The sequence below is a fragment of the Puccinia triticina genome, chromosome 4A (genome assembly GCF_026914185.1).
Source record: "Puccinia triticina chromosome 4A, complete sequence".
NCBI lineage: Eukaryota > Fungi > Basidiomycota > Pucciniomycetes > Pucciniales > Pucciniaceae > Puccinia > Puccinia triticina.
The window spans coordinates 732,905-759,925 of NC_070561.1; the positions used below are offsets into that span (position 1 = coordinate 732,905).

General features: G+C 46.4%; 5 protein-coding genes across 5 annotated transcripts; 3 read left to right on the forward strand and 2 right to left on the reverse strand.

Moving 5' to 3' along the window:
- Positions 1-1,039: 1,039 nt before the first annotated feature.
- On the forward strand, positions 1,040-1,677 carry PtA15_4A80 (uncharacterized protein; the record flags this gene model as incomplete). The annotated part of the gene is made up of 3 exons (XM_053168732.1): positions 1,040-1,107; positions 1,204-1,478; positions 1,586-1,677. 3 exons carry the CDS (start codon positions 1,040-1,042, stop codon positions 1,675-1,677), a joined length of 435 nt encoding a protein of 144 aa, XP_053019187.1.
- Positions 1,678-4,896: 3,219 nt separating this feature from the next.
- On the forward strand, positions 4,897-5,729 carry PtA15_4A81 (uncharacterized protein; the record flags this gene model as incomplete). Its single annotated transcript, XM_053168743.1, has 5 exons — positions 4,897-4,960; positions 5,020-5,154; positions 5,269-5,363; positions 5,435-5,490; positions 5,594-5,729. The coding sequence occupies 5 exons, from the start codon at positions 4,897-4,899 to the stop codon at positions 5,727-5,729; spliced, it is 486 nt and encodes a 161-aa protein (XP_053019188.1).
- Positions 5,730-6,386: 657 nt separating this feature from the next.
- PtA15_4A82 (uncharacterized protein) lies at positions 6,387-11,096 on the reverse strand (the record flags this gene model as incomplete). The annotated part of the gene is made up of 19 exons (XM_053168754.1): positions 6,387-6,465; positions 6,551-6,621; positions 6,716-6,880; positions 6,949-6,978; positions 7,069-7,227; positions 7,323-7,425; positions 7,488-7,612; positions 7,684-7,821; positions 7,887-8,042; positions 8,115-8,234; positions 8,319-8,433; positions 8,497-8,838; positions 8,919-9,478; positions 9,548-9,688; positions 9,779-9,859; positions 9,932-10,171; positions 10,257-10,583; positions 10,651-10,980; positions 11,049-11,096. 19 exons carry the CDS (start codon positions 11,094-11,096, stop codon positions 6,387-6,389), a joined length of 3,330 nt encoding a protein of 1,109 aa, XP_053019189.1.
- Positions 11,097-11,718: 622 nt separating this feature from the next.
- Positions 11,719-14,280, forward strand: PtA15_4A83 (uncharacterized protein; the record flags this gene model as incomplete). Its single annotated transcript, XM_053168765.1, has 13 exons — positions 11,719-12,228; positions 12,313-12,381; positions 12,458-12,555; positions 12,637-12,653; positions 12,750-12,766; positions 12,863-12,912; positions 12,990-13,164; positions 13,240-13,473; positions 13,562-13,585; positions 13,658-13,734; positions 13,810-13,974; positions 14,037-14,104; positions 14,165-14,280. 13 exons carry the CDS (start codon positions 11,719-11,721, stop codon positions 14,278-14,280), a joined length of 1,620 nt encoding a protein of 539 aa, XP_053019190.1.
- Positions 14,281-18,542: 4,262 nt separating this feature from the next.
- Positions 18,543-20,446, reverse strand: PtA15_4A84 (uncharacterized protein; the record flags this gene model as incomplete). The annotated part of the gene is made up of 3 exons (XM_053168776.1): positions 18,543-18,668; positions 18,761-19,670; positions 19,734-20,446. The coding sequence occupies 3 exons, from the start codon at positions 20,444-20,446 to the stop codon at positions 18,543-18,545; spliced, it is 1,749 nt and encodes a 582-aa protein (XP_053019191.1).
- Positions 20,447-27,021: the final 6,575 nt, after the last annotated feature.

The window sequence follows — 27,021 nt, forward strand, 5'->3', positions numbered from 1 at the left end:
ATTAAAGCCTCTGAATCACAAAACAAAAGTTCAAGGGTTTCCCCTACAAATCTTCAAAAATCGCAAAAAAAATCAAGGGTTTCCCCTTTACAACCTCCAGGAAAAAAAGATGAAGGGCTTTCCCTCTACAAATGCCAAAATCAACAAAAAAAAGCACAATATTACAACAACCAAAAACAGAGCAATAATCTGCACCCAGCCACCCAACATCAGCAAGCTGATGCACCGTGGCCCACCATCCATCCCTGTCTAGCAGGGTTAAAAATGGTGAGAGGATGACCCCCAGCGCGCCGCATTGAAGGCATTATGCAAAGGGGGGCCACCAAGTAGATCCCCTCAAACTGTGCAAGTGCAACAGCAGAGGGGTTGAGGGCAAACCGCATGCTGGAAGTACAGCGGCAGAGGACACCCTGGGGGTTAATCAAACCCACTTGGAGGACCAGCTTTTATATCCCACTTGATACCTGGGTAGCCTATCCCTTCCCCTCAACTCCCCCTATCGTTGACAACCATCTACGACTAGTAACCCACTGGGGCCTGCCAGATCCAGCGGCACTTGTTGCCACAGCTACGCCATTGCCAGCTCAACTTGACGCCACAATGCACCGTCTCCGCCGCCTTGGCCATCCGCCAATCAACTGTAACTATCCAGTAAGACAGGGTACAAATTGGATATCAATGCTGTATGGTAAGCCCCCCGCTTTTTTTTACTCGGTCCAACCGCCTCAATCCTGAAACTCATTACAATCTGCTTGTCCACCACAATCCTGCTTCTTTCCCAACAGGGATGCATTTGCGACGGACTTGGAAGACGCCTCTTGCCGGCTGTTTGACCTGAGGGCTGACCGCGAGCTGAATCAGTACACACACAACAACATGCTCTGCAGGATCACCTCGGGCAGGATCCTCTTTGCGGGTATCCCAACAAAGCGCACGACCGCAGCAAGTCGGCGTGAATCTGGGCAATCCCTCGGCTTCCACTAGGGGAGAACGGCAACCGGCCGGGAAGTCTAAAACCCCAAAGCAAAGCATGAAGTAGATGAGCAAAGAGGAGCGGAGAGCCGTCCAGGACAAGCAATGTGCCGACAAGGGAATGCCGTACGCCAAGTAAGTGATTGGAAATTCACTAGGAGACTCAATCTTGCAGTTATCTCATTTATTTTTACCTTTTGGTGTGCTTCAGCTTGTTGATCTTTCAGACAGTCCTTCTACAAGCCCCCCAGGAAGGAGTGAAATTATGGTGGTTTTAGTGGACTCACGGCCGGCTTACGAGGCGAGGAACTTTCTCAAGCTGCTGTGCAGCAAGGGCATACATCGCACTTATGTTCTCCTTGCCGCCATTGGTCCCATTCTCCGCACTGTGAACTCCGTCTTCCTTGGCGCCCATGCTATGCTCGCCAATGGCGCTATATATGGCCGCGCTGGAGCGGCCATGATAGCCCGGGTCATGCTTGATAGTATTCTCAGTAACAAGATCAGTAAGGTCCTTTATTTTTCTGCTATGTTGGCGTCTGCTATTCAAAAGAGATCTTCAAACTCAACTCGGGAATTGACTGATTGTTATTTTTTCGGCTATGTATTGCAGGCATGTCCCAATCAAATATCCCGCCGGGTTCATACCACCATCTCTTCAAGTTGCTGTCTACGTTGCCGACTGCGCCCCAAGAAAATAAATAAGACACAGAAACCCAAGAGCTTTTGCTGTTATGTGATTTTACCCGGCTGGAAGACATCACAATGGTGATCAGGACAACTTCAAATGCAACGTCTGGGACACGCTGAAGAGCAAAAGATTTGGTGTTCTGGCCAGCCATGAGAACTGTTTCATCTGTCTTGGTGTCTTTTCTGACCAAATGACAGTTTTTACAGGCGGCTGGAATAGCATACTCAAGGTCAGCACTTCTTGACATTGTCTGCCCGGCTTGTCTTGCTCACCTTGCTCATTCTCATTGTGCTCCCTTCTGTATAGGTCTGGGCATGAACAAACACATTGGCATCAAAACCCCACCGCTTTCAACCACACAGAACCAGCGCACCCCACCACCATGTTGATCCAAGAAAGCCTTGGCGGCTAAGCTCCTCCTCCGCCCAGTTATTTTCCTTTCACCACTCACACACACACACATATATATATATCTATAGTATATACATACACACTCAGCCAAAGGCAGTCCCCCAGCCAGCAGCAAGCATTGGCCTACCGTGGAGTTGAACTGATTTATGTAGACAATTTGGACCTGTTCATGCTGCTGACAGACCAGTTTGGCCAGCTCAAGCAGAAAATTGAGGCACTTGTCCTCTTGGACAACCACTCACTCAACTCAATTGAAAGCTGCTATCTCCCCTTGCTCCAGCAGCACAGAAAATCTTCGGCCCCTCTTTGTCCTCCTCATCTTATATACATACACACTCAGCCAAAGGCAGTCCCCCAGCCAGCAGCAAGCATTGGCCTACCGTGGAGTTGAACTGATTTATGTAGACAATTTGGACTTGTTCATGCTGCTGACAGACCAGTTTGGCCAGCTCAAGCAGAAAATTGAGGCACTTGTCCTCTTGGACAACCACTCACTCAACTCAATTGAAAGCTGCTACCTCCCCTTGCTCCAGCAGCACAAAAAATCTTTGGCCCCTCTTTGTCCTCCTCATCTCCCAGGTCTCCGCACCCTCCACTCCCACCGCTTCCAGTCAGCCTCAACCAGCCACATCCTCAACAACACCAAGCCCACCAAGCTCCAATCACAACTTTCCTGGCTGGAGTATCTGAGTTAAGTACATGGTTTTATACATAGTAATAAAATCATCATTCCTGTGATCTATATCCTCAAAAAAGATGTGTCCTAAGTTTTTTTGGAAATTTCAATTGTTGTTAACCCCTCCTGCGTGATGGAAAAATGATGTTTGGCAATTGTAGGTAGGTGAAGTTGTTTATTGTTAGGGTATTTGGTTGTGCACCACATATAAATCAAACTGAATTATAAATATCTCAAAAATGTCTAAACATTCAGAATTCAAAAGCATGAATACATGAGCTACTGTGACAGAGTAGACAGTTGAGCTGGTAATTTGGGCACTGCAGCGGCGCAGCTGCCTTGTCCTCTAGTTCAAATTAATTACAGCATTTCCAAGAAAATGGGTTTGACTAATTTTACTGCAACATTACCACATTCCAAAATTCTAAACCCAATAGTACCAAGTTGACTTTTACTTTAATTTTGTACATGAGGGCATATAATGTGAATTACAAGAAACTCATTTTTTTACAGGAATTACATTCAAGAATGGCAAATTTGCTTTCCTATCCTTTGAAATCATCAAACAGGAGCAATTGATGAGTTGGACTTGGGTGAAATATCATTTCATCATATTTTTTCCTCTAGTTGTACCTAGAAGACAAGAGAATTCTACACAACATTTTGTTGACTCCCAAATCAATTCTGACTGACTTTTGACTCGCTTTTGCATCCACTTCAATTCATTTAGGGATGAGTTACTGATGCACATCAGGCTCACATCTGACCAAAACTCACATCAAATTCAGCCCTGGCACTCCCTGGGGAGTGGGAACGTATCTCCCCTGGTGCTAGCTTCTGGTATTACACCAACTCAAGTTCAGTATATGTCTACAGAAGGGTACAATATCTGAAACTTTTTAAGTATTGTGTTTTGAATAATTCTTGGACAGTTGAGCAATCCCCCCCTCTATCACAAAAACACCAAATTCACTTGATGTATTCCAAAAATGGGGTTCAATTACAGATTCTGCTCATATCCAACTACTAGTGCCTCCCAGACCCCAAAAGTGTAGCTTTTAAACTTTCCACTGTAGAACTAGTTGTGTAGAATTGTCCAAGCCTTTTTCAAAACACAATAATATGGTGAGCTGCATGGCATTAGCAAGCCTCAGGAATCGGGTGTGCTACTGTGCGCCCATTTTGGCCGGTGTCCTACTAAGGAACACCACCAAAACCAGCCCACAGTGCCCCAAAGGGTCCCAAAGTTTTACCGTGCACAGATTAAGATCTGGAAATAATTTGATGTGCTTCATGGAATTATTACACCTCAGGAATGGGATGTGCTACTGTGCGTCCATTTTTGCCAGTGTCCTACAAAGGAACACCACCAAAACCTTAGCCAAACTCATCCCTGTGGTGTTCTAATGCAATTCATCTCATCCTATTGTTTCCAGATCTTAATCTGTGCACTGTAAAATATTGGGACCCTTTGGGGCACTGTGGCTATGGTTTTGGTTGTGTTCCTTAGTAGGACACCGGCCAAAATGGGCACACAGTAGCACACCCCATTACTGGGGTGGGCTAATGCCATGCAGCTCCTCATGTGCTCTTGAGAGGATTTTCTGCCCTCTGTAAAATTTTGGTTGGGCTTGGGCGCTGCAGTGAGGAGTTATGATTTTTTTTGGCCATTTTTGCAAAAATTACATGTCCGACTCCCTTTTGATTTTCTTCAATTTTGACTTCTGACTACCAAAATGTGTCTGGGTAAATTTTTGGTCAGCGCGACCCAGGAGAAATGTTGGGGAGTGGTCCTCCCAAAGTAAACAGCGTTTGGTAGTCGGAAATCAAATTTTGGGTAGTCAATTAATCAAGACCCTATATTTATGTGACACATAAAATTGATCTGAAATTAAATTTTTGGAAGGGTCATAAGTCCCAAACACTCTCAAGGATTGATGGAATGGGGGCTGGGCACTGTTGCACAAAGGGGAAGATTTATCAGGTTGACAAAAGCAGGAGGCGGCCGGAGCCAACGACTCTTTTGGTTGTCCCTCTCCGGGCCTAGGACCCTCAAGCCGAATCCCGCTATCGATACCAACTCAGCGGCTAAAGGAGACGTGCACACCCTATTGGACGGTCCCGGCAGAACAGGGCAGAACCACCGATGCCGCCACCGGCGCTCGAGAGTCGAGGCGCTACGCTTCCAGATGGATCCCCCGTCCGCTCGGGTCCCCCCCCCCGGCTCCCTCCGATCGATCGGGAGGCTTAGTTGGCCGATGGCGATCAGAAACCGAATGGGAGCTGCGAGAGATGGCGGACGAGGACCGGAACGCAACGGCGGTCTTGACAGTCAGACAGGCATCCGAAGAGGTGCCCGCCCAAGCGGCACCCTTGCTCCATGCATTCTCCGACCTCACAGCTGGTCCGTCCTCTCACTCATTACATTACTTTCTTCCTTCTTGGTGCCACATGAATTGACAAGAACGGGTGGACTCTGTATTTCTTTCTTTTTCTTTTTCTTTGGTGCGTTCTGTAGCTCAAGGCTGGAGTAACGTCAAGGTCCAGACGTTCTCCACCAACCGGTCGGATCCTTCCCGGCTAGCCATCCTCCGCGGAACGCCCCCTTCTTCCGTTCGTTTTTTTACTCCTCTCTTGGAGCTCGGACCTCCGACTGATCTCTTTTCACCGTTTTATTTTTTCAGGAAGTCGGGCGGATAGTATATCCGATGTCATTACATCAACCCACCAATTTCCAAACGTGAGCAAGAAAACCCCACTCCTGTTGTTTAAGAAAAGAAGAGAATGATTGATATTTTCTGGTACTGACACTGTTTCTTGTTGGCTGTTATAAATGAACTCAGATTATCAGAACTTTTCCCGTCATTCGGGTTAGGTGCGGGGTCGAAAGTGTTACTAGCAATAGTCTCGAGCGATTCGTCGATAGTGTATTATGAGCTCAGCCAAGGAATTGTCTCGCCCAAAGAGGTGCCCGAGTAATCTATCAATCGGTCTATCTACGCTGGCAGGTGTGTCTTGTCCATACGAATACTCGAGAAATAACAGTTTACATCAAGGTATGAGTGGTGTGAGTACATTCTACTTCGATACCTCATCATGGTTGATGGACTCGAATATACGAACTTAAGAGAGTGAGAATTAGGTGCAAGAAAATCTCGGCAAAACTCATCTTAGTCTTGCCCAAGTTGTATTCAGTTGTCATCTATCAAATCAGAAAAAAGGTGTCTTACTCCTCAAGAAAAAGTTGTCCAATGGCAGCCAGTAAGCCCTTCAACGTGTAGGAAATAAACTTAAAATTTTGTAGAAGGCTTAAAAACAAGCCAGGGAAAATGAAAAACCACGCGTAAACGCGCAAAACCAATAAGACCCTTAATTATTTATGTGCCGCAATAACATCTCGTGAAAACAGGTGTTACGTTACTCCAACTTTCAGAAATACAACAGTTTTTTTTCAAACTATCCCGATGTGGACTTTGGGGTATCCACCATATTGGTTGTGTGAGCTACATACACCCTTCAAAATTATTGTTGCACGCAACTTGAGAACAAAAAATACAGTGATAGAGAGACAAAAAACTACCAACGTGTAGTCAATGGGTAGTTTGAGTTCCGAAACCCAACGACAAACTCGGGATCTTATTCATGACCGGCAGCTAGACTTCCGCGATTTCTGGTTGGGTCTAGCATTCTGATGATTTTAGCTTTGTCACCGATTCTGTGGGAAAGGGCAACGGATGGTTAGAAAGTCGACTGAATGGGACAAGAGAAAATAAATCTAAATAGCTATACAGATGGCGTACTGGGCAGCTCTTAAGCCATTGGGCGTGATGAAGATATATTGGACGTCAGAAGCTGTCTCAGCAGACTTAATCTGCATAGTCAGATGCGATCCGGTAGGTAGGTAGACAAATAGTCAGTTTTTTTTTTGCTGGCACTGGTGGATAATTTTTAGTAAAGGGGCTGACCATCATTTCCAAAGCAACTCGTCGATTGACGTCGTCCATGAACACGTCAAACTCATCAAGACAGCGTATCGGACAGTTGATAGCGTCCCACAGGGTCAATAATAAGGCAATTGTCGAAAATGACTTCTCGCCTCCGGACAGGGTTTTTGGATCTTTTAATTGTCCCTGCTTTCATTTTGATTCAGTAAAACATTCATGTTACTGAGCCAAAGAGGTGATCTAAAATTACGTACTTGGGTAGCTGCATTCTCACGAGGGTTGACCTTTTTGTCGGATGGACAGAAAATCCTTTGTGCTCAGTTTCAACCTTGAAACTTAAGGCAGCTTGAGATTAAAGCAACAGCACTACACACCTGGACTTGTAGTCTTTCGGCCTTGTGATTGAAGCTCAAGTTCCCGGCGTATTCACGCAAATTGAGGTATGTAATAAAACCTATTTTGGCTCGCTGAGCGATCTCATTGCGGAATTTTATCCACCGACTTTTCCGCAATAGCAGCGCCTTTGTTAAAACCTGAAGTACACAAAGTGGATTGAAAATAAGCAGAAGTGATGATGTTCTTGGTTCGCAGGATCAAAGACAAAAAGATATGGGGAACAACAACCGACTTCGAGAGATTCGACTTGTTCCTTGAGTTGCTTGTCTGCTTCGGCGTAGCTTGCTTTCGCTTGGTGAAACTCGATTTCAATGTCTTCAAGCGATTTACGATGACTAGAAAACATACGTCCTGTCATTAGATATATGCACAACCGACGGCTCGACTGTGTACTCACCGAGTCTCGGTGGATCTCACGACTTTTTGGAAGCGTTCTAGGTCAGTCATAGCTTCCTGAAGCGAACGACTGGTTTGCATGATTTCATCCGATCCGGATAGTTTTTTGGCATCGTCAATGGCCGCCTACATATAAAAGAAATTTGGCGTCATTGTCATGAAAACAGAAGGTGACTTTCAAGGAATGTGCAACTAACCAGCAGTTTAGCTTCTGCGACTTCGTGAGCTTTCTTTGCGTCTGCTATCTTCGCGCAGTGTTTAGCCCGAGAGTCACGGAAATGTTTCAACACTTCCAGTGAATGAACCCTATCTGTTATTTTCTTGGTTAGTTCAACCTAAAGTTTTTGCTGCATGGTTAGATAAATATTCATAGTGTCTAGAGTTCGATGAGTTACCGCACGTTAAGGTTTTGGTCTTCTTGCTCTCTGTTGTCGATCTTTTTCTGCAAAGCTTCTTGCTCGGCTTTAATAGGGTCCAACTCGGTGTTCAGGTGATCCTTTTGGCGCAAAAGCTCTTGACTTTGATCGTACAAAGTCCGTCTACCAGACTCTAGCTCCTATAACGTGGACAAGCCGGATTAAACTTGTGTTCTGTGCTAGGAAAAGACGTGTTGAGCCTTTTGACGTACTCTTTTCAAGTCTTCTGAGCTCGAGAAATTATATGGAGTACTCTGATCCAAGTCATCTTGAATAGAGGTCTTCACTTCCCGACTCGTGTGGAGTTGCCGATTGATTTGTTCCTCTTCGACCTGTTTCATTTAGTGTTAGCATAGATTCATGTCATATAGTTCTGGATTCGAAGTAATCTGGTTTGATTTTGCAAGTCTACGCACCTTCAGTTTTTTGAGCTGGTCAGCAGATTGAGAAGACTGTGAATGTGCAGCAGCAGCCTGCTGTCTAGCCTCTGTTATTTTCGTCTCGAGTTCAGCGGCTCTGCGATTGAGTTCGCTGCAATCCAATTCACTCTTCAATATCCTGTATTCGTCCGACAATATTACCTAGTCGACTTACACGATGAAGGAACCGTCATCATTTGATAACCGTGGTTGACCTGTGTACATCTTGAGCGCTTTGCACCCTCGTCCTCGATCAACCCCACCAACTTGAAACCCATCACGAGTGTAACAAGATACAATATTAGAACGACGATGCTGTGGTTCTGCCATGATGGGATCTCCTTCGCGCCGATGCTCAACTAGAATAGATTTTTCGATACGAAGATCGTTTATCAAGGCCCGCTTGACATACTCATCTTCAAACTTCAAAGCCCGGAGGATTGTGAAAAATTCCGGCATGGGCTCCCCACCAGAGTAATCAAACAAGTCTCGACGCGCTCGGATAATTGGAGATATACTGAAGACCACGATCAGAAGTATTTGTTAAAGACCGGCTCCCAAACACCGAATTTCATGAGTAAATAACTGATGACTTACCACTCACAATCCGACATGAGCTTTCGTAAGAGATTTTCATCTTTCTCATTCACTACCATATACGTCCTCAAAGAATTTCCGAGGACCGTTTCTAGGACAGGTTGCCAAGATTTATCCTTCACTTGTATATAATAACCCAATGGGCCAATGGGCTTTTCCGACCAGGAGGTGTTTCTTTCAATAGCGTTTTTGAGCCTGTCCGCTCGCAGTCCAAACAAGAGAAGTCTGTTCTTTCGCGTGGACCCATAGTCTTGGATGGCAGATTTATTTTTATCCATATCGGACATCAATCGCTTCAGATTCTTGTCACACTGAGTCACCTGGCTACTAGTAGCTTTAACCGCTTCAGCTGCTCCTGAGATAGCATGTTGGATTCGAGCGAGGTGATCTTCTTGCTCTTTGATTTCAACATCGAGTTGTCTAATTCGTTCCATGGATTGCTGTCGTAAAGCATCGGCGTCTCCGTGCAACTTGGCGTTTTCCTCATCGATGACTCTTGCTAGCTCGGATATTTGAACATCCTTTTCCTTAAGTTCTACATCTGCCTGGCGAATGTCCATCTGATGAATGCAAGACGACAGGAGGATAAGTGAAGACTCTCTCTCTGGGAGTTTGGCTGAAGGACTCACATTGAGCTTTTTCAGCTTGCTGATTAATGAGCGATGTGTTTTTGTGAGTTCCAAGCGCCGAGCATCCACTTGGTCGTCATTCCGGGCTGCCTTTTCAGCTTCAAGAGTTTTGATCCGTTCATCCAACTTAGCTATTTTGACCTACGTAGGTTCAAAACGAGTCACAGCTCACAGAACCTTCAATCAATAGGAAGCGCTCAGCACAGGCTTGAAAAGAAAGAAAAAACTTACTTCCTCCTCTTCGATCCTCGCTTCGCATTTGGGTAAGATCTGCTCTTCATCGCGCAGTTCCTTCAGAGTCAAATCACGCTCCTTGAAAAAGTCAAGAGTGCGGGTTAGGAGCGGCCCGTCGCAAGCGAGCAAAATAAATCACTATTTACGCACAGCTTCGGCTTCGGCAACGTAAATCCAGAAAACTTCTTTTTCTAGTTGGATGACCTTTTCTTGAGCCCGTGAAGCTATTTGCACTTCTTCCATGTTTTTCTCAGCTGATTCGACGCGCCAGAGCAATTCAGGAAGGGATTCCTTCCTTTTGGCCAAAAGGACTTTGCAGATCTCAAGATTGGAATTGATCTCCTCGTACTCATCTGTTAGCTGTTTGAGTTGAGTTCCGCGAATGAAAAACTGAATTCCAAGAAGATAAGCAACCCTCAGAAAGAAGAAAGGAGTCCAGAGTCTACAGAGGTTCTCGGGCAGAAATAGAGCTTACCTCATACTTCTGCTTACTGCTACTAGAATTTAGGAATTTTTTAGCTGCGTCCTGACTGAGTACATTCAGCGGATTGTCGGCTTGAATCATAAAATGATCGAGGATTGCTTGTAGAGCGTCCCTCCTATTACTGATGACTCGGTGATCGCGGCCGCTTTTGATCTTCAATCCTGAACTGCCATCCGCTGACAGATGGCGCTGGATTATGATCTCATCCCCGAAAATCTCCGGTTGATAAGCTTCTTCCCCACGATTGGTTAGGTGCAGAGTTATTTCGGCTTTCTTTTGACCTTGACGAATGTATGTTCTTAAGGAGTTGCCGCGATTCTGAGGAGATTGGGCTATCAACAGACAATTTTCGCCAGAGCTGCATTTCAGCAATCAAGTAGCTTACAGTGGAACTAGCTTTTGCCCCCAGAAGAATCGTGATGGCCGTCAGGACAGCACTTTTACCGCTTCCGTTATGGCCTATCACAAAGTTGATCTGTGGGCCGAGCTCCACAACCTGGTATCGATGACACATGAACTGAACCAGGATGACTTTCGAAATTGCGCCCGACTCCCTAGCTGGGCCGGGCGCGCGAGGCCTTGTGGCTTCCTCGAGGGCCTCCCGTTGAACGTTTCCGTCTGCCTCAGGGTCATCCCAGTAATCCGATTCCGAGCTATCATCGTCGGTCGGGACTGAAGACTGCCGATGACTGTGTTCGTCGAATCGAGTGCGTTTCTTGGGTTCCGGAGACTCTCATCATAAGCTTCCACTTGTCAAGGTTTTGGGGGAAGCAGTTGACTCACACTGTTGGGAGAATCCTCCGTCTCCGGGGATTGACGTTTGCTAGCCATTATTTGAGTATCAGTACGGTGAAAGCAGACGATAATGAATCAAGAATCGAGATAAAGAATTCGAAAGGCCTGTCGCGGGCGATATATATGTATGTCCCAGCTGCTTCTTTCGGCTGCTTGGTCGCGTTATTGTGGATGGGCAGGGTTCTTTGTTCTGAGTATGTAGGGACTGTAGGAACTTTCTCATCAGATACAGCTGATTGGATCGTCCATCTTCGTCGTTCAGAGCAAACTTTGCCAAATCAAGCAGCATGGAAAACGGTTACAGTTTCAAGGATGTGTGACTGTACGTCTGTTTCGGGCGGGCTGTCGGCGATGTACCAACCCGGCAGAACAGGAGAGTTCCTTCGGGACGCGGGGGTCTACCCCTCCGCTCGAGAGGCTAAAGTCCGCGCGCTTCGCCATGCTTTCTTGTGCTTCGCTGCGGGACAAAAAAGCGGTGGCTCGGCACTGCAAGTCGCAGTCGTAGAAGTAGCGGGGGCGTTTGGAACTGCGCTGCGCTGCCGGCGTTGTCCCCGGAGCGGCAAACTTTCACCTTTCGTGATGATTGTTCCAACTCCTCCAAGTTCTGGAAACGGTGGTTTTCTACATATTTCAAGAGCTCTTTCTGACTTGTCAGGGAATGATACAGACTCCTTCTCGTTTTGATGCTTCGGACCTCGGTGTACACACCCTCGTACTCCCTTGCCTGGTGCACCTGGATGACGCGATAAATCCGCTATTTTCGTCATGCGTTTCAGACTCAGCGGGCTTCACCGAGTCTGATTGGCTCGTGAGCTTTTGGGAGAGGTTCGAAAATCTGGTCAACACCGCGCCTCAAAGCTCAGCACGTCTAGCTTCCCCAGTCCTACGGAGTATGAGAATGTCTCCAACGAAGCAATCTTGTCTGATGACGCTATCAATCCTGTGCCTCTCGTTCATTTTCAATCTCCGTCTGTCTTGGGCCTCAGGACTCTCTGAAGATCGTGGATATGGACTGGACAAGCCGAATGCGCTGGGATCTCTTAATTACACTCTGGCAGACGCACAATCAAGTTGTATCAAGAAACCGCTAAGCCAACGACTATGGCAAGACTTGAAACTGGATGCTTACCTGGAGGATTACATCGGTGGAAAAACCTTATCTGTGGTTGTAAGCTCTTTGGCACTCCCTATTGATCACTCACACTTTCAAAAACGTGGCAAGGCATCACGATTGAGAATTTTATCCGGTCAGGCTTTTGCTAATCAAGTGAACATGACGAACTTTGCCTGTGGGATTGGCCGGTTCTGTGATGCTGGAGAAGTAGGTTCCTCTTTTCAGGGTTTGATATCTAGAAGCTCTCAAGGCACCAAATCTCACCAATTTTGATCCAAAAAAGTTATGCAGCAGTGCCAAAGCACCAGCGTGGTATATTCTTGTCGGGATACAAAACTGGAATGATATGATGAATTCTATCTACAAGTCAATTGCCTTCGCGTGAGCTATCCTAAGTCCTAGCAAAGTGAATAATTCTACCCAAGCTTGGTCATTAAACTAATGCAAATAATTCATAATTAGGGTCGGGACAGTCCAAGGTGAATCATTAGACTTCTTCAAACCCGGACCATCTAATAATTAATCTCTCATCAAATTTCACCAATTGTCTTCATAACCATATAACTTGCATACAGAGCTGGCTCCTTCTATGGTTAATGACCCTCTCAGCTCAACTACTTTACCTTTCCAAAACGCACACACACATTGGCTTACATAATTATACGTTATCATCCCCCAAAAACAACAGGTCTCAGATTTATCTCCTCCTATGAGCCCATTCCCGGTGAAGGTAGCGACGTAAGTGACCTTTCCCTCCCAATACCAAGACATGTTTCAATGGGCTGAATGAAATCACATTGTGTCTTTGCAAATAGCATCATCAACATCATCGCAGCAAGTGTTAGTGTAGTACCTGGCTTTCTCCTACCTGGGACCGGAGTTTGGTACTACCTAGTGTTGCAAGGTGCGCTTTATACCACCTTTTCAGAGATAGGATTTTACTGTAGCGCTGTTCGACCACCGCCGGACGTGGTGAGTGGATATACCAAGGTGAGCTGATTTTTTACTACAAAATAACAGCCCTTTAAAAAGCTCAATCGCGAATAAATAATCCTCATCACGCAGTGGACACATTACGCGTGGCTTCTCTCTTTACTTCAAGACCGTGGTCAGGAAATGGTGGCCAATTCGACACTGATAACTCTTCAAAGCGGTATCAGCACCGAACAAGGTATCTACGGCGCTTTAAAGAATGGTACTTTTCTCCAACCCGGTTCACAGCCGTCGTCAATAGCTTTGGAGAGATCACTTGAAGAGATTATCAAAGTACAACTACTCGCAGCTATTTTGCGATCACAGGTATGCTTGAAAGTTCAACTGGAAAAATAAAATAAGCATCGACTTCAATACCCTGCTGACCGTCAATCTCACTCTAAAACTCTCTCAGAACGTGTATATCACTCGGGGTAGCGTGTGTCTGAGAAAACCCCATTTTATAAGATTATTTCTGGACAGTGCTGACTGCTACAATTGGCATATTTAGGACCCCTGCAACAAGTCCGGTCCTAATGGAGCATTCTCGGGTCCCGATATACTATCCTATTGTGGCAAAGATGGAGTGTAAGCAATTGATTTACAATTTGAAGATATCTGTGATCTTCTCCTGATTGGCTGTGCTCAACACATTTGAACTAGAATGATGAACATTGTTCAGGCCAATGGAAAAAAGACAAACATGAAGTTCTATGGAAGCGCAAAGATAGTCGAAAAGCACAAATTTTCCGTCGAGTTTTTGACCGAATCGGCGTGGAAATGCCAGTCAAAATACAACCAATACGGCTACAATCCATATCAAAATGGGTAAAATATAGTCCTTTAATTCACTGATCAATCATCTTGATACTAACCACCAAGTTGTTTAGAACCGTTCCAACGGATGTCAATTCAGATTGCCTTTTCAATCTCCCTGTATGTGATTGTACTGAAACACGTGAGTGAAAATGTTTTGTTTGTTCCCCAACCAGGGTCTGATCAAATCAAATTCACTCAGATATTGCCAAGGCGCGTAAGAAGGGGATGCACACTACAAAGGCATGCCATCTGGCAGGCGTTCCAGTATATGCAAAAGATCAACAGATGACTGAAAGAATTGGGCTGTCCAGGTGAACTACTATGCAATGGACTAGAGGTAAAATTAGTGCAACCTATAATGTTATTGCATCCTTATTAATGGTTCCAAAGAGCATCAATTACTTCATCTTCAGTTGGCACTGGTTTATATTACACCCTTTGCCAGCAAAACTCTTCATTCATGGAAAAATTCAAGTTGTAAAATCTTTGACAATTTTTTATCAGTTTATGAGCTTGTGGAAAGCCCCAGCATTCCCATCCACATGTTGTAAATCATTGATAATTCATAAAAGAAAATTGTGCATCCAGACTCCATATTCTTGGGTTCTTTGTTTTTGGCTCATATGCAGCAGTGCTTCATCAATCAAATTCAAATTTTGACAGCTGGAATATATAGGCTAAGGCACCAATCTTTTGTAAAGTTCTTGTTTAGTAAGGTGTGTTATAATCATCTTCACTGTGATTCAAGAATGTGTGATTTTGTATTTTAAATATATCTCTATCTGGAAATTCCAAAACAAGATTCCAAGCACTATTGGGACAGTTTGAAATCAATTATTTCAAACATCAACCAATCATTTAATGATGATCCAGTGGGTCTCTACGTAGTACTTTACATTTATTGGTCAAGTAAAGATACCATAACATATTTTTGCTCAATACTGGTACAGATACTAACAAGATCTGTAACACTTTTGAATTTACTGTGGTGGGCCTTTACCTTTTTTTTGTTTTTTGATACTGGTACGGTATTGATTGCGCTGCAAAAGGCCATCTGCGACTGCTTGTCTCCAGACCTTTTGCAGCGGGTACCCGCCATCCAAATTTACATACCCGGACCCGCACACGGTACCCGCAGGCGGGTACCCGCCCACGGATACCGGGTACCCATGGGCAATCTCTAGTATGCACTACACTCAATGACCGGGACAACTGGTCAGGTCCTCCACCCGGCCATTGGGTAGAGTACTTCCTCCAATTGATGACCAATCATTCCGGTCATTGATTGGAGGGTGTACTCCACTCAATGACCTGTATTGACCGTTCATTGATTGGAGGGTGTACTCCACTCAATGACCGGTATTGACCAGTCATTGATTAGAGGGTATAGTCCACTCAATGACCGGGATGACAGAGCATCAAGTGGAGTACACCCTCCAATTGATGACCAATCAACACTGGTCATCAGTTGGAGGTTATATTCTAATGGATGACCGGTGTTGACCGGTCATTGAGCGGAGTATGTATACCCTCCAATCAATGACCGGTCAACACCAGTCATCAAGTGGAGTACACCCTCTGATCAATGACCAGTGTTGAACGGTCATCAAGCGGAGGGTTGCTCCACTTGCAAGCGGAGGGTTGCTCCACTTGATGACCAGGGTTAGGTCATCAAGGGGAGTAGTCAGGTTGCTGGGAGGTGTGAGGAGGGAGGAGTAATTTGTATGTTGTGCAAGAAACTGGTTCCTGTGGTACATCAATTTAGGGGAACCTGTTTCTCAAGAAGTCAAAAAAAAATAGCAAAGTGCTTTTTTGATTCCCTCGGAAATCCATTCCAAAAAAACCCGCAACATATGGTACACATCCTTATTATTTTGCTCAAAAAAAAAAATAGAAGTCAACATGAAAAAAATAAAACCAAAATTTCACTCATGGGAACAAACTGAGCATGTTGAGCCAAAAAAATAAAATGTCCCAAACTGAGCAAAAATCATTTGACAATGTTTTGGGATGGTTTTTTTCACGGGCCTGGCGGGCCTGGCGGGACTGGAGCGGGCTTGAGCGGGCCTGAGATGGGCCTACCCCCAAAGCACATTGGGTCAGTATTAAAGTTTTGCATTGCCCTGGGAGCTGATGGGGCTTTTGATGGGCCCAAAATATCAACATGGGCTTTTGGTGGTCTAGAAGTATCAACCCAGGCCACTGAATAGCCCATGGGCCTTTGAATTCCCAGAAAGCCCACCATGAGCCCCCAAATAGCTAATGGGCTCTTGGTAGCCCATGAAGATCTCCATGGGCCAACGGATACCCTCATGGGCTTTTGCTGGCCCATGGAGATCTCCATGGGCCAGCAGATAACCTCATGGGCTTTTGGTGGTCCAAAAAGCTCCCCATGGGCTTTTTGTGGCGCAGAAAGGAAGCAAACAGCCCATGGGACCACATGATGGTATCTGTTGGCCCATGGGGATCTTTATGGGCCACCAAGAGCCCATTAGCTATGTGGGGGCCCATGGTGGGCTTTTTGGTAATTCAAAGGCCCAAGGGCTATTCAGTGGCCTGGGTTGATGCTTCTAGACCACCAAAAGCCCATGTTGAGATTTTGGGCCCATGAAAAGCCCCAGCAGCTCCCAGGGCAAGGTAAAACTCCTTTAATACTGACCCAATGTGCTTTTGGTGCAGGCCCGTCTCAGGCCCGCTCAAGGCCCGCCAGGCCCGTGAAAAAACCATCCCAAAACATTGTCTAATGATTTTTGCTCAGTTTGGGACATTTTATTTTTTTGGCTCAGCATGCTCAGTTTGTTCCCATGAGTGAAATTTTGTTTTTATTTTTTTCATGTTGACTTCTATTTTTTTTTGGCAAAATAATAAATGTTTGTAGTGTGGGTGACTAGTGCGCTGTTAGCTTGGATTTCCAAAGTTTGAGCTGCACCCGCGGGTTTTAAAGCCGGAATGGTTAATATCAGCTATTGATACACACAACCTAAACCTCAATTGTGGAGGATGCATCTGACAATGTCAAGCAAAAATTAAATACAAAAACCCCGTGTTTTTTTTCGGATGTACTTTGCGCACTGCAAAAAACTTGTCGCACACTGCAGGGGGCGTCCACTCGACGTCCCGGCCACAGTGCGCGGAAGCTCAAAACGCTTCGCGCACTGCAGAAAATCAACCATCAAATTCTCATTTTTTTTTCTGCCAGCCGGCAGAGGGGATTTTTCTTGCCCCTGCTCCATTTTCTTGGGGCATTTGGAGCCCCCAGCATGACATAAAAAAAGGATGATAAAAAATACAAAAAATAAGCGGAGCACCTCCCCGGGGCGCACCCCCCGGGGATTTTCAACCTGCTAAAAAGCCATGGATCGGGTACACAGCCCCTCGAAAACAGAGTTCGAGGGGCAGAAGTACATACCCCATGACTTCGCCGTGCGGATGGCCGGCACGGGCTGGTCCCGGAGCGGAGTACATGCACACTCCCCTGATGGCCGGCCAGCACGCACGTGGAGTGCAAATCACCGGTCATCGAGGGGATTACGCATTCCTCTCGATGACCGGAACGGTCCCGGTTATCGAGAGGAGTAAACACACCTCTCGATGACCGGAACAGTCCCGGTCATCGAGAGATAAGCATTCCTCTCGATGACCGGAACAGTCCCGGTCATCGAGAGATTAAGCATTCCTCTCGATGACCGGAACAGTCCTGGTCATCGAGAGATAAGCATTCCTCTCGATGACCAGAACAGTCCCGGTCATCGAGAGGAGTAAACACTGCTCCTCTCGACGACTGGAACAGACCCGGTCATCGAGAGTGTTCCTCCTCTCGATGGCCGGGTCTGTTCCATTTCGAGAGGAATGCTTATCTCTCGATGACCAGGACTGTTCCGGTCATCGAGAGGAATGCTTAATCTCTCGATGACCGGGACTGTTCCGGTCATCGAGAGGAATGCTTATCTCTCGATGACCGGGACTGTTCCGGTCATCGAGAGGTGTGTTTACTCCTCTCGATAACCGGGACCGTTCCGGTCATCGAGAGGAATGCGTAATCCCCTCGATGACCGGTGATTTTCACTCCACGTGCGTGCTGGCCGGCCATCAGGGGAGTGTGCATGTACTCCGCTCCGGGACCAGCCCGTGCCGGCCATCCGCACGGCGAAGTCATGGGGTATGTACTTCTGCCCCTCGAACTCTGTTTTCGAGGGGCTGTGTACCCGATCCATGGCTTTTTAGCAGGTTGAAAATCCCCGGGGGGTGCGCCCCGGGGAGGTGCTCCGCTTATTTTTTGTATTTTTTATCATCCTTTTTTTATGTCATGCTGGGGGCTCCAAATGCCCCAAGAAAATGGAGCAGGGGCAAGAAAAATCCCCTCTGCCGGCTGGCAGAAAAAAAAATGAGAATTTGATGGTTGATTTTCTGCAGTGCGCGAAGCGTTTTGAGCTTCCGCGCACTGTGGCCGGGACGTCGAGTGGATGCCCGCTGCAGTGCGCAACGAGTTTTTCGCAGTGCGCGAAGTACATCCGTTTTTTTTTGTCATTTTATGGAGAACAACTTCCCATGTTACCACTGTCAGCTGAGTGTTGCAATCACAGACCTATGTCGTATGTAGATGAGTTTGTGGAAGAAGAGTTGGAACAGATGGGGTATTGATTGGTAAGATTTGTGATCACTTTTCCAAAAATGTAGGATCCTAAGGGTGGAATACAAATCTCCTAGGATGACACAAGGCATCCCAGCCCAATGAAATTATTTCAAGTCAGATGGGAGAAAATGAAGGAATAGAGAGTATTGGTGGGCATCTCACATCAGTTTTACAATTTGGGTCACAGTGGGTCCATGACGACCAACCGAGCCATTTCTGGAGGCTTTCGACCAGCTCACGCCATTCAGCAATTTTGGATTTGGCGATGGAGTCAAGGGTGGAGTTGAAGGAGAACGAGGGGTGAAGCGGGAGAGACAACTGGATGGTTTGCGAAAAGAGGGAGTAGATTGTCTCACAAATCCGTTCCATCGTGCCTTCGACAGCCCGGACGATGATCTGGATCGAGTGACTCAGCTCGGTGGGATTGAGCCACGCGGTGGAGGTGTAAGCGGCAGTACATCTGCAGATTCCGCGGGACAGCCAGTCGGAATCCTTGCGGTCCCAGTCCGTGAAGTCGAGCGAGGGCATGATGATATCGTACGCCAATCCACGTACCTCGATGGCCTGTTCGGTTGCATTCAAATCCGCCCTTTTAAGGAGGTATTGCAGCTCGCCAAGCGGCGGACTGTACCTCTGGATGATTGTCAGGACCAGCGCGCGCCAGTCCGGTTGACCAGGATCTACTCGCCAATCTTCCAAGTTCTTCCGCTCGAGTACTTCGGCCAGCCGCCTTTGAACCGTCCTCGCATCCTCGCGACTGATCCCATAAAGTCGGTGCCGTGAACGCGGCCCAGAGCTCGTACCGTCCGCTCGCCGCTTCAACTCTAAACTTTCAAGCCCATCATAGAAACTTATAAATCCCTCAGGATCTAGTATCACTCGTACCTCTCCCGGCGCAAAGAAATGTTGAGCGGCCGAGTGGATAGAAAGCCAAGAGGCCCTTGAATAAAATGGCGGGTGGGACACCTTTTGCTTCTCTAGCATGCCTGAGTTTGTAGTTGCTTGGCTCGTCCATTTGGAAGCCGACGTCTTGGCTGAATATGGGTCCGAGGCATTAATCGTATCAAGAAGGCTAAAGGCGGGCACAAAAAAATGTCAGAGATGCATTCTTAAAATATGGGTCGGGGCGCTTAACTGGATGCCCTTTTTAAAATCACACCACAACAGTTCAAAGCCGGTGTTCATCCTGACCACGCCCTCGAAGCCGTATTGCTCGCCGATCTTACAAAGCTCGGCAGCACGCGCGTATTCGGCTTCTACATAATGACCCTTGTCCAGGAAGTGCTCGGGCACGGAACCGTTGATGAGGGCGTACTGCGAGTCCATAAAGCCGGGCGTAATGAGGGAAGCGCTCTGGCCATCGAGGTAAATCACCCGGAGAGCGCGCTCGGCTGAAAATGTGTAGAGCTGAAATCCATCGTGCGCAAGATAGGTTCCAACCGCATAGCTCATCTCGGGATCGAAGGCGAACCATTCGAGCCCCTCCGTTGGCGGCCCGCGCGGATCGGCACTGCTATGGTAGAGTAACGTCGAGCGCGGAACCAGGCCGGGAATGATTGAGTGACCGCTATAGGCAAAGGTATTTGGCCATTGCTGGAGTAGTCCCGCAAATGATGCAAAGATTAGATTCGAGGTATCCGCCTTCACCAGACTCGACGTGTTCGACGATGATAGGATCAACGGTTCTGATCCTCCGCCACTTGCTCTGGTAAGATGTGTGACCAGCCAGAATGAACATGAACACTTCCAGGACCATAGCCTGACTGGGACCTTCATTATTGCCAAGAGCTTGAATACCTGGGGGAAGTCGAGAAGAAGACACACTAGATAGTTGTCCATGATCCACATCTATAGTAGAAATGAGTGACTTCTTAATTGTGCGATCTGATCTGCTCAGAGCAATATCCTGGAATATCCATGAGAGGCTAGAGCTGCGTTCATGTGAGAGAATTCAACTAGATCAATTGCGTTTGAACTTGGCACCTTATCCTCCGAGTCCAGGCTTCCCACACGCTCTAGAGTCAAAATCAGAAAGAGAGAAATTTCCACCTGTGGGCACCTCTAAACCCCATAGTATGCAGTTACTCAGAACCCATATTAAGTGACTGCATACCACCTTTCTGGCAGGCAAAATAAAAACCCTGGGAAACCCAGGATACCCAAGAAACCTGCCTTTGGGATTCCCCAAAATCTCCAAGTCCAACCTCTGAAGCCACTCTTTACTCAACTTGCTAATGATTAATTTTGTTGAAAAGTAGAGTAGTGCCAAGTGAAGCACTTTGTGCTGATCTTTGGTCAAAGGAAAATGTTATTCTTTCACCTCTCTCCAATTAGCTATCCTGTTACCGTGTACTCTCCTGAATTTAACAATCTCTTTATGTTAAATCCTCTTTCCCTCTTCCCTACTTGTAAGTAGTCAGATACTTGAATATTACACTTAAAAAAAATAAAAATAAAATAAAACCTCTGAAGCCGCACCGGTCATCACCGGTCATACTACAGCCAGCTGGTGATATTGGAGGACTTCCCGTCGGCCTTTAGAGAGCTCTAGATGCCCCTCTAACTCCTAAATTAAGACCTCTACCAAATCAACAATCAGTGCACATGAAAGTCATGAGCTGTAGGGTTAGGAAATCATTTTCCCTTCTACCAAAAATTAAGAGTCTGGGTGTGTAAATTGAGATCTGGGAGGCTCCCAGACTCAAAGGGAAGTCCTCCATTACTGCTACATCATCCACCACCGGCTCACATCACATCCCCCCCTCCGCATCACACCGGCCTAACCCGGTACATAACCCTGTCCCCCGCTCATCACACCAACAGCACTCTTTACACTTTGGGATCATCATCACAATCCACCAGTAACATACAACTTCAACAAAACCTGACCACTCAATCTCGCTGACACTAATCATCTTCTCTTTCATCAATACCACAATGGCCTTCCCCAAAGCCACTGCCAGGGACAAGGACCGCTCGAGGGTGCCAACAATCTCCAACCTGCAACAAGAACATCTCTGCGGAGATCGGTGTGATCCGCGCCAAGTCTAATGGCCAAAGTCTCCGCGTTGTCTGCGCTATTGCCGCCTGGATCAGTGAGATGTCAGAAGTCTTTGGATTGGAAGAGCTGCGCCCTGCTGTCAATTCCAGCTCTTCAGCGATCATGGATTGTCCGGTTGTTGGTCTTATTGGCTGGAACTTCTGTGATCCAGTAGGTTTTTCTTTCTCCCCCCATCTTCTTTCATCATAGGAATTGCTTGTCCCAAAGTCTTTGCTGATCTTCTTTGCCTGATCTGTGTTCCCAATGACCATGATAGGCCGAGCCCAAAGCAATAGGGGGGTTCACAATTGAATTTTACTAAAATTTGGAGCCAAATTCAAGGCACTTATGAACAAAATTTTAAAATTTTGGGGAAATGCACAGCAGCAGGTGTTACTGATCAACCAGTGCAGCTGATCAATTTTTTAAAAATATGTTCATAAACACCTTAAAATGGGTCCTAAAGTTTTGTAAATTTCAATTGTGAACCCCCCTAATGGAGTATTGGATTCAACGGTTGTGTTTCCGCGACCATGCCCGCAAAACCGCATGCCAAAAGAAGCCAAAAAATGCCACAGATCCCTCATCGTCAACAGCTACGGCCTTGCTGACCGATGCCTTGAATCAGCTCTGCCAGTAGCTGTTTTTGAGCCAGCTTTGATTGCTCAACCTCTCTCCTTTAGGTACGCTCTTTTTAACCCCTTGGTTTGATCCTTTATTCTTTCTGATGTTGAATCCTTTCTTCTCTCTTGCCTCTGGAATATGCCAATACATCTTCTTTTGTCGGGCACAAAAACTTGCATGTGGAACACCTGTCTGAGCCTGTGTGTTTGTTTACTTTTTCCTGAAAGACAAGCAGGTCTACAAGTTAAGAGGGGTACAAAAGGCTTCTACCTGAAACAACCAAAGCTGATTGAACAAGTCATGCGTGGCCACTGGGATGGCGCGTTAACTACTAAAGGGTACGCCATGTTGACAGAGAGTTTTACCTGACAAATCAAGCTATCTACGAAAAGAAAACGGATTTAGTGTGGGTTCCTACCGCTGATCAGTTAGCGGATGTGTTTACAAAAGCTCTTGGGAGGGAATTGTTTGAGAATTTTAGAAGGGGGATAATGTCTAGTGTCTAGGTGAGGGGGGAGTGTTGTAACCCGGTATGGGTTACGGGCTTAGCTCACACCTAGACCACAGTATGCTTATAGATTACATGTATATAAAGTGTCTTTTCCTTTCTCTACATGTAATCCATCATCATCCTACCGCAAACCATCTCAGGTTCGATTATTGACTGCCCCCGGCAGTGTTCCCAGGGTTGTTCTGCGGGTCCGTTAGCGCGCAAGAAAGGAACCCGGGCAGTCGAAGTTTGCCCCCAAACGCCCAGTAGCGGCTCTGTTAGAGATGCTCTTACCTCCAAAGACACCCGCTTGGCCTGAGCTGACAGCTCTGTTTATGAAGCTTAGGGCTAAAAGCCCGTCAAAATAAGGGTTTTGGGCCCTAGCACTATAGCTGTGCTGATGTAAACACTGGTAATGTAAATTACCAAACTTGTTATGTGGTAAATATGGCCACTACAAGGGTTTAAACACTCTGTAACAGAGGAAGGATTAATTATGTAATTATTAATTACAGGGAATTAATTTGGCGTAAAAGTAGGTGGTAAGCGCTTAAACTGATTGGCTGCTTGACAGAGGCGGAGGTCTTACGGCAACTAATTATAAGGATAAAGCTTTAAATATGCTAATAAGGTATTTTTGATGATTTGAAGGGTTTAATCCAGTGGATTTTGCGTGCAAAGGGTGGTTTAAAAGGAAAAGGGGCTACATTAGTAGCAGGGGAGAATATTCACGGCAAACTTACATTTCTGGGTGGTGAATGGTCTGGGGGATCTTTTCCTGAGGTCCAAATAGGCCTCTATTTATAGAGGGGACTTCAGTGGGCGCAACCACTAAGTCCTTTTCTCCCTATGGGAGTATCCTGGGGTGTAGACGTGAACAAGGCTTGGCTGTGGGCAATTTATTTGTATTATAATAGACTAATTTCCCTGACTCTGTCACATGACATGTTTATAACTAATCATCATGTTAAAGAGCTTCAGTATAAGTCTACATAATGTTTTCACTGGGTATTTTTACACGATTAATATTACTCTTTAGTGTACTGTAGTTTAATTTTATGTACTTTGTTTATTTTACTAATTTTTTTTATGTAATACTTTTTCGGGTTTACTTCGCGCACGGAGGGAAACTTGTTGCGCATGGGAATTTCCGTTGACTCCACGTCACGTGACGTCGGGCCCCCCTCCGTGCGCGCCACCAGCTCCCCTCAAAAAACTATCCGCACACGGGGGTGCCGTGCGGTGACACTGACAGGTGGCCGGGGTGAAGCACTCCGGCCATCCGGAGGAAACAATGCCCTCGATGACCGAGAGGGTATATCACATCTCTCTCAATGACCGGCATTCTGGTCATTGAGAGGACACATCCACCGGTACAAACCGGTCATCGGGAGGCTACAATCCTCTCGATGACCGGAATAGACCGGTCATCGGGAGGCTACATCCCTCTCAATGACCGGCATAGACCGGTCATTGAGAGGCTACATCCCTCTCAATGACCGGAATAGACCGGTCATCGGGAGGTTACATCCCTCCCGATGGATGACCGGAGTAGACCGGTCATCGAGGGGACACATCCCTCTCGATGACCGGTCTAGTGAGAGGTCGCATCCCTCTCGATGACCGGTCTATGCCAGTCATCGAGAGGGATGTGTTCTCTTGATGACCGGAATGCCGGTCATTGAGAGAGATGTATCCTTTCGGTGACCGGTCTACTCCGGTCATCGGGAGGGATGTGACCTCCTGATGACCGGTCTATTCCGGTCATCGAGAGGGATGTAGCCTCCCGATGACCAGTCTATGCCAGTCATCGAGAGGGATGTAGCCTCCCGATGACCGGTCTATTCCGGTCATCGAGAGGGATGTAGCCTCCCGATGACCGGTCTGTACCGGTCATTGAGAGAGATGTGATCTACCCTCTTGATGACCGGTCTGTGCCGGTCATCGGGAGGGATGCAACCTCCTGATGACCGGTCTATTCCGGTCATCGAGAGGGATGTAGCCTCTCAATGACCGGTCTGTACCGGTCATCGAGAGGATTGTAGCCTCCCGATGACCGGTCTATTCCGGTCATCGAGAGGGATGTAGTCTCTCGATGACCGGTCTGTGCCGGTCATCGAGGGTTTTGTTTCCTCCGGATGGCCGGAGTGTCTCAACCCGGCCACCTGTCACCGCACAGCACCCCCGTGTGCGGATAGTTTTTTGATGGGAGCTGGTGGCGCGCACGGAGGGGGGCCCGACGTCACGTGACGTCGAGTCAACAGAAATTCCCGTGCGCAACGAGTTTCCCTCCGTGCGCGAAGTAAACCCGTACTTTTTTGGGCGCTTTCTGGGGCCAATTCTTAATTATAGAATTAGTAGATGAAGGAATAGGAATAAGGGGTTACTTTAAGTGGGTGACCCCCCTTAATTTATGATGAGGAATCTGATTCTGCAATTATTATTTACTAAGTTATTGCAGTCTTTTGGATACTTGATGTATCTCTAAGGCTGACATGAGCACTTTGAGAAAATGGTGAACTTTTCACCATTTTGAAGCTCAAGGGTTATGTGAGCAAAAAACAAGCCCTTCAGAACAATTCTGAATTGGCAAAGTTGTAGCCTTGCTTCTCAGGCATCTTTTCCTTGTTTTTTTTGGAAAAGAATGGTGCAAAATAGCCAGTCGCTTGCAAATTGCAGTTGGCTGTGTCCTTTCATTTTGTGAAGTCAAGCTTGACAGGTGGGGAACTGTTTGGATCATCGGACCATGAACCCTCTCACGGGATTTTGACTCACTGCAGCCAGGTGCTGATGTTAAATAAATAAATAATATGTATTTTTTTTTTCTGCTGTGTGATACTTGTTTATGTATATAACACCAGATACATCCATTGGGATATCAGGGCTTGAAGAAGTCGGATTGTTTGCGGTGTGATTTTATTTACAGAATGTTTTTTCAGAAGGGATGAAGCTAATTAGGAATTTCAAGCTGGATTCTGTGTTCTTGGAATCTTGTGCTTCTAATGGTGCCAACGGCGGGATGTTTTTGGAAGGATTAGTGGAGAAATCAGGGGGTGATATCACCTCCAAGCCATTTGGCTGGTAGCTCTCCCCCTCGTAAGCCAACTTTAGATGCAAGTCCCTCCCTTCGGGAGGCGGGCCCTTTGGGCCCCCCCAAGCCTAGGCGTGAGGGACTTGTGTTAAGTTTGGGAAGTAGCACACATGTAAAGTGCTGCATTGTAGCAAGGAATACCGACCAGAACCGAGATGGCCCAAACAGCTATCCTAGTCTATTGGGGTGGAAGCCAAAGGCCTTCCTCTGGGAGGGACTTAAGCCTTATCGGTGAAATTTGCCTGAGATAAATGCCAATATTCCTTACTTTTTTATGCTAAGTCCCCTGCATGGTGCCATCTTGGTGTAATCACCCTCTACATTTACACTTAGACACATCAGATGCCTTTCCATATCCTGCCACCTTTGCGTGCATTTTCTTACTTCCCAAACTCAAGATACAAGGTGTGTAGTAAACAAAAACTTCATCCTGGCAAAAACAGCTGAAGTATAACTGTTTTTCAAATGAGCTCCCTTGGAATCTTGAGTGAACAGGCCCAACTGCATTTTCTCATGCAGTTGGTTGGCAAGGCTGGACATCCGTCCTGGATACCTGTCATTTTTTTTCTCGAGGCAAGTGTATGTATTTGCGCTAAAAATAATGTTTTACAGAGCTCAGGCTTGGCTCTTGCAACCCCCCATCTTCAATGGGTTATTGTGAGCAAAGAATGAGGAAATGTGATGATCTAAGAGCATCAAAAATTAAAGATGCTGGGCTTCCATAATATCCAGAAATCTTGATGAAATATTTGGAGGTAAGCAAGCTATTGAAACATTTGTTGGAAATGGTGTTTTTAGCCATTCCTCTCAGGCCTGAATCAACAATACCGCATAAGTGCCTCCGGTGGAGGCGCTTTGCGCCCCCCACCTTCAGACTTAGCTAAGTTTGTGGAAGTGGGCAAGTAGTAAATACATAAATTTTTGCATTTTCTTGGGAAATTTTATGCACAAAATTGGTTTGAATGGGCTTTAAAACCAAAAACGGTACACACCAAGCATCAAAAATGTATGGATTTCTGCTGAAGTTCAGGTAAATTGGCTAAAACCTGCAGATCCCCGCTTTTCATTGGGGCTTTAGAGCTCTACCTCAAGCCTACGCACGAAAATGTATGAAACAGCCAAAAAAAAAAGCCATTCTGCCCCCTGATTTGTGAATTTTGCCAAAATCCTGGAATTTT